The 6,924-nt window shown below is 43.5% G+C and overlaps 1 protein-coding gene across 1 annotated transcript; it reads left to right on the top strand.

Moving 5' to 3' along the window:
- Positions 1-686: 686 nt before the first annotated feature.
- On the top strand, positions 687-6,685 carry LOC146442468 (uncharacterized). Its single transcript, XM_085053636.1, has one exon. The coding sequence runs from the start codon at positions 826-828 to the stop codon at positions 1,624-1,626; it is 801 nt and encodes a 266-aa protein (XP_084909762.1). The 5' UTR covers positions 687-825; the 3' UTR covers positions 1,627-6,685.
- Positions 6,686-6,924: the final 239 nt, after the last annotated feature.

The following is a 6,924-nucleotide window of genomic DNA, read 5'->3' as shown; positions in this document are numbered from 1 at the left end:
CGGAACAATGCCCTGCTCTCTACATCACATGCTGTGCTGAGTGGCTTGGGATAAACCTGGCATATTACACATCTCCTACAAAACCTATGACAGCAAGGAATAAAAATTTGCTTTTAATTAAAAAATTTGCTTTTAGTTAAAGAGCAAGTGCAACACAAGAAAAAAGGTATCTCTGTGGTGTAGGGGGTCACATATTTAGCAAGAGGGAGAAGGACTTCCAGGTTTCAAAACTGATCCTTTATTGTATTAGCTGAATGTTAAAGGCACAAGCTGACCTGTGAACAAGTTATGTTCATTGCTCCCAGTTCCCAGACCACCAGCCATGACTCTGTCTTCTTTTTGTCCCATTTACCATGTTCTTGTCCCATTTACAATGTGCTTTATCTACTTTGCCTTGCTGCTTCCCTTGCAGTCCCAATCAATGTGAATTCTTCAGGCAAAGGCACCCTTGATGCTCCCAGGAGAGAGCTACTCACAAGCAGAAATTTGAACACATCTGCTGAAAAGCAGAGGCAGAACTTTTACTTTCTAACCACTGCTCACTGGTTACAGCTGTGAGAGGACACAGCACAGCCCAGGAGCTGGGTTTGTGAACTCTGCAGAGCAGGAGGGGAAACACCTGATCGTGTGAGAACACCAAATGTTTACTCAGTGGGATGTATCTGAGCAACTCAAACACTCTGCATGTGTGTTGGTAACATGCCCAGCAGAGCAAAAAGCTCTTGGAAAACTTTAATCCACCAAAAACCTCAGAGGCTGCCTGTGGAGTATGCAAGTGATTGTGACTGACAGTCTCTGTTCAAGCAGCCACTGTCCTGGTGGGATATGGAATCAGTCACCTCTCCCAGATGTGCCTGTCCAGGCCCTGATCTACTCTGGAGGTACCTTACAGAGCATGATCCAAAATATGAAGGGAAGAAGAAGCTCAAGGTGTCGGGCAGAGAGCTGCTGTCAGTTCCCATCCAGGTGTTTGGCCTGGACCAGCTGCAGGTGCTGGAGATGAGCCCAGAACGAGAGAGCTGCCTGAGGTACCGAATGGAGCTGCTTCCGCAGGAGATCAGCCATCTGAGGAACCTCACCTGCCTCTACGTGGACTCCAACAACCTGAAGAAAATCCCAGCTGAAATTGGCACTTTGAGCCACTTGGAGAGGCTCACTCTGAGCAACAACAGCCTGAGCTCGCTGCCTGCAGAGATGGGGGCACTCCAGAGGCTGCACAGCCTCCACCTTGCCAACAACTGCCTCACAGAGCTGCCTGCACCCCTCTGCCAGCTGAGGAACCTCACTTTTCTGGATGTGAGTGACAACAAAATAAACACAATCCCCTCTAGCATTCGGCATCTGGAGAAACTGGAAACACTGCTATTGCTCTTCAACTCGCTGGAGAGCCTTCCTGAGGATGTCTGTTTTTTAAGGAATCTGCACACACTTTGGTTGGGAAACAACCATCTCCGGTCCCTTCCAGCAGCCTTTGGGGAGCTGGTGAACCTGGACTGGGGATACAACTACTGCTCATGCAATTTTGAGGGGAATCCACTGGAAAGTCCTCCCCCTGAAGTCTGCAGCAGAGGTCCTGAAGGGATCAGAGACTATTTCTTGTCCCTTTGTAGGATTTGGAGAGACTAAACCACTGGTGGCAGTCCTCTTGATGTGACTGTGATGGATTTATTCTGCACAAATCATCTGCAGAAGCAAAATGTGTTTCAGACAGCAAGGTCTGGTGAAATCACTCTGTGGAGCTCAAAAGCTTCCTCTTTGCTGTAAGGTGATTTCTCTGGAAGTCTTTTTTTCTTTTTAAATAGTATTGGACAGTGGTGTATACCTTTCAAAAACTAATCCAGGGACAACTGTAATCTTTTTTCTTATTTGTAGTTGCATAGACTTATCTCAGGAAATGTTGCTGACAAACATCCAGTCTGAGAAAATGAGCAAGTCTGGAAGGATAGTCAGGTAAACAACTGGGATGTAAATAGCAATAATCTGTACTCTTTGTTTGCACACTGGGGTGGGGCTTGAGTCTGGACTGAAAGTAAGTGCAAGCTGAGATTTCTGGAAGCATTTAAGTGTTTAAGGTCAATTCTAACTTGTGGATTTGGCTTTGCTTCGTGTGGCCCAGAATCTCATATTTTTTCCCTGGTAAAAACAGGTAGAATCAGCTCAGGCTTCTGTCTGGCCCTGGATAAAAAACAACCTGTATCCAGGTCCCACAGGGTATTGTGCAAACAATGTCTCCATTCCTCTGGCAGGAGATAGTTTATTTCTCCTGCAGAGCAGCATCAGCTGGCTCTGTAGAGTACACAGTCAGGGCTGACACACTCTCTGGAGGCAGCATGGACCTGGACTTGATGTGCCACCCCATCCAGAGCAGACCTTATAGATACAGCTCCTTGGAGCTTGGTAATGCCCAGGGGTAGCCCAGATTTAGAACAGGCAGCACTAGCAGAAAAAGTTTTCACTTTTACTGAGTCTGGGAAAGTGTTCAGAGCTATAAAAATATGAGTATGCAAACTTCCTGCAAGGGAACATTCTGAGAATCCCTGTCGTAATCATAAAAGGCTTCATCAGTGTTACATTATGGAAATTTGCTGAGACTCCTTTCTATTTCATTTTGCTCTCTCTTCCCCCTGTCATTAACATTTTCCTCCCACCTCTCCTTAACTTTGCTCTTTATGGGTGTTTTCTCTGTGGCTACTCCCTCTGACATTTGTGTTTCATTATTATCTCATCAAAAGCCTCTCATTCTCTTATAAATCCTTTTCTTTGCCCTCTGTCCCCTTTGTTCCTTAGTTCTACTTTGGCCAACACACAGAAAGATGCAGTTTTCTGTTTTTCCTGGAAAGAAGGGCTGAGTCAGGCCTGGCGGGAGCTGACTATGTTCTTACAGCATTCACAGAAAGAGGGACAAAGGGCTTGAGACATTGATACACGGACCATTAATTCTCTTGTTCAGTCATTTCCTTCTCCGTAGAGCAAAGATCAGCACAAGGAGATCTGAATCAATGCTGAATTTTTTCTGGGTGACAGAAGCACAAATCCAGATACGTTTAACATGAACTGATTTTTACATTTCTCTGCCCCTGACCTCTGTGAATCTTTCAAACCAGCTGTGACTTTTTGGTGTCATGGTAACCAGATTCATTATATCAGTGGCATATCACACAGGGATAAATGAGTGCATGGCAGCAACAATTACATCACACCAGTTTGGTTTTCCTACAGCTGATGATTTCTAAGACGTGTGACATAGGAAAGAAAGGAATAAAGGGACCATGGTGCCTTCCTCAGTTGGCTCTTTCTGTGGCAGCATGGAGAGCCACAGATGAAAGAGCAGGAAAATGAACTGCAGTCTTTTTGGGGCTGTGTGTGAAGTAGCTCCTGAAGCTGATACCAGCTCAAGCACAGGCTGTATCAAGGTGGCAACATTAAAGATGTTTAATGACTGTGGTCTTGTTCCTGTTCCTGTCATTGATGCATTCTTCAGATTCAAACAGGTATTATTTCCTCACTATTTCTGTTGTTTCCCCACTTCTCTCACCCCATTCAATACGTGCAGTCATCCTGCCTTTCTGAAGCTTGGCTGGTATAGGACAGGTGGTTAAAGGCAATATGAGTAGTGGGGCCCAAGTAAAGGTTATCACCCTGGTTTTGAATATATGTGAGAATAAAATTCTAGTAACTACGGTATTTTTTATTGGATTGTGCCTAACACACCAAATCCTTCCAGGGCATCATCTTACCCAGGTGCTAAAGAGGAAAAATTTCTTATGTCCCATATCAAACCCTTCAGAGTCAACCTTGCTGTTTTTCTTCTACATTTCACAGGGTGTGGGCTTGAGATTCCATTTCCAGTTTTGGTTACATTTCCCTTCTGCTTCTTGGCTGGTGATTCCTGAAAGGCAACTTGACTTCACCTTCTTCAGGGACTATAAAGCATCTGAAAGCTTTCACTTTTGGGTTTGGCCAATCAGGTTTCGTGTGCTTTGTTTAATTAATCCTCTCTCCAAAACCCACAAATGTAATTTGTGAAGCCTGATTGTGTCTGCTAGTAATATACCTGTCATATCTGGGAGTGAATGGAGCTAAAAGGGGGGCTTAAAGAATGCAAAAAAAGGGAGAATCTTTAAAAAACAGTGCCAATAGCTCCGTTATAATTCTCTAGTCTACTGGGAACAAGAGAAATCTGAGAAACTAATGCAAATGAGGGCACTTTCACCATTCTATCAAGCTGCTTGAGCAGGTTGAATGTTACTCAGATTATGTCCTGACACCTTGCTGTCTGTTGCTCCTTCCTTTCCCTTTTTCCTGGTTGCTTCCAAAATCCCACTTCCCAAATTGGAAAACCCAGTGCACCTACTCTGCAGTATCCTGGCATCTGTGTTAATGGCATAGTTACGCAGAGCAATGAGTAGATCCTGGTGTTGTCATTAAGATGGCATTAAAATCTAATCTCAAACTGCTTATCCTGTATTTGTTGTACTTTCTGTATTGTTGCTAAGCATCCTCCTTTACTTGTGCTCATTAAAACTTCAAGTGTTAATATCAGAGAATGGCAAACTGCTAGGATATAGGCCCCTGGTGAGGAGACATGGATATAATCCAGACTCAGGGCTGAGGGGGAGGAGGGAGAGGGGGAATTGTTAAACATGCCATTCAGTATTGATGGGAGTTGTGCTTGCATTTCCCTTTACCCTGTCTTGCACTGCAAACTGCCTGGCCTAGGAGAGCATTGTCCCCTGGAACCACACAGGACTTCCATTTGAAAACTTTGAACTCTTGCAGCAGAGCAGTAATGAAATGTAAAAGCAGTGAGTGGAAATAGCTCCGAATAGAAATTCAGGGAAATATGATATATAAGGGCAGAGGGCTTTTTAATTTAACATACAAGTACATAACACTTCACAGGCTGGTAGCTCAAGCTGGACAAGTTCTGACTACAGATAAGCTGCATATTTTTAATGCTGGAGAGTTCACCTGAGGATATGGCAGATTCTCCACTCCCTGAATCTCTAAACCCCACAGTCTCACTCACCTGAAGGTACGACCGTATAACACTTGCCTTGTTTTATGCAAAGTCAAACTTACAAAGGCTCCTCTGTCTTTAAAACATGTGTTTACAATCTATGGCTACCATAAATCTAAAAGATTAGATCCCAGCATTTACTTAATTCTCCCTCAATTTGCCTTTATGTGGAATTCAGCTTTTTAGTTTTTAATGGCTATGAGCAGTACTTAGAAAGTTGAAGGTTCCTGAGTTTTATGATCAGAGCTCTTGTGGCCAGTGATGGAGTCTCTGAGTTGGCAACACAAAAATGAAAAAGCATTGGCTGTTCTCCTCATGCCTGTTGGAGTCAGCAGCAGATTTCCAAGTTAACAAATGAAAGGCTGGTCCTAAATTCACCTTGAGTGGACTTTAGCACCAGCCAGTTTTCTGAGACTTTGAAAAGTCTTGAGGCTGATCAATCAGACATAATGCATATTAGGAGACTTCAAAGGAAACATGACTTTGCAGACTGCCAGAAAACGAGACACTGCAGGTACTGTCCTACATAAATGACGAACATATTTGATACGTTGTGAATGTGCTGATGCTGGGGAAAAGGCCATCACCATAGAGAGAGGCACTGTGCCTGCTGGCTGCATGCACCCCAACACCACCTGCCTTTGTGTCTTCCAGGCTCTGCAGCCTCATCTCAAAACTCGAGAGTCCAACTTCAGCAATGACAATTTTCAGGTGATCCAACACTGAATCAGTGCTCAGGTCTGACATGAATCCAGAGGATGGACAGGTTTAATAATCATTGAATGCACTTGGTAAGTCACTGCTAGAGGAACTAGATTCACTTGAAGATGTTTCCCTACACTTGGGCAGTGGTACCACAGGAGAAACAAAGCAATCTATCATGGGCAAGTGCCATATCATTCAACACATTAAATTGCAATGAAAGCCTAAGTAGCATATCTAATGAAGATCACTCTAATCCATACAAAGAATGGTTTTTGACTCCCCAGAGTGTTCTGCCCATGAATCAAGTGACAATGGTGCTTAAATAAATGCTATATCTAAGCCATGGATTTCTTATGTTTATTTAAGATCTCAGCAGTCATCAAGGAGCTTTTTATTTTTCTGCCACCCTATGGAAACTGTAAAATGTGTTGCCATTCTCACTGCCATGCAAACAACTTTCCTTGAACAATTCAGGCAGCAAGAGGGGGAGAGACTGATGCCACAAGCAAAGCCCAGATGGAATAACTTACACTGAGACTTTGTACTGAAACTCAGTGGGTTTTGCCAGACTTCAGGTAGAGCCAGTCTGGAGCTTACTGCTGTTGAGGTTCCCAAAATGATCCCACATCCAGTCATTGGTGCATGAAATTTATGAGGATTTGCTTTCAGCAAGACACACTGACTCCTGCATCAAAGGTATTGATCTAGCTGAGGTCAGCCCATTAGCACAAAGTTGTGTCTGAAAAGAAAACTTCCAGGTGCTTTGCAAGTCACACTGTTGAGAAATTCAAACTGAAATGTCTAATTCTAAAGAATGCTGCTTTTTGTTTGTTTCCTACTCCCTGGAGACTTAGAAAAGAGATTACTGTACTCCTGTTTGCAACAAGCCTTTTACATACATAAAGTTTGTTGAAGAGCTTCTTATGAGACTTCCTAAAGTTAAATAAACACTGAGTCTGAGAGTCTTTCTGCTCTAGCCACGTTTTCCACATCTTAGGTAGTCATCTTCTCCTCTGGACTGTTGCTGCACACCTTTTTTGAGCCTGCACGTTCAAAACTGAATATGACATGAAATTTTTCTAGTGACAAAGGAAGGATGATGGCACATCTAACATGTTATAAACCTGTTTGTTTACTCCTGCATAGTGGCAGGATTGTATTTTTTTTAGCAAGGAATTCACCTTGTCGTCTACTGTAAT

This window comes from Lichenostomus cassidix, chromosome 2 (assembly GCF_008360975.1).
Source record: "Lichenostomus cassidix isolate B80296 chromosome 2, HeHo_3.0, whole genome shotgun sequence".
Classification (NCBI taxonomy): domain Eukaryota; kingdom Metazoa; phylum Chordata; class Aves; order Passeriformes; family Meliphagidae; genus Lichenostomus; species Lichenostomus cassidix.
Note: the sequence above shows the minus strand (reverse complement) of the source record. Positions and strands in the feature narration are given on the sequence as shown.

What these genes read in the sequence shown, in the direction of transcription:
- LOC146442468 (XM_085053636.1), top strand. Translation starts at nt 826, where the DNA reads ATGGAATCAGTCACCTCTCCCAGATGTGCCTGTCCAGGCCCTGATCTA.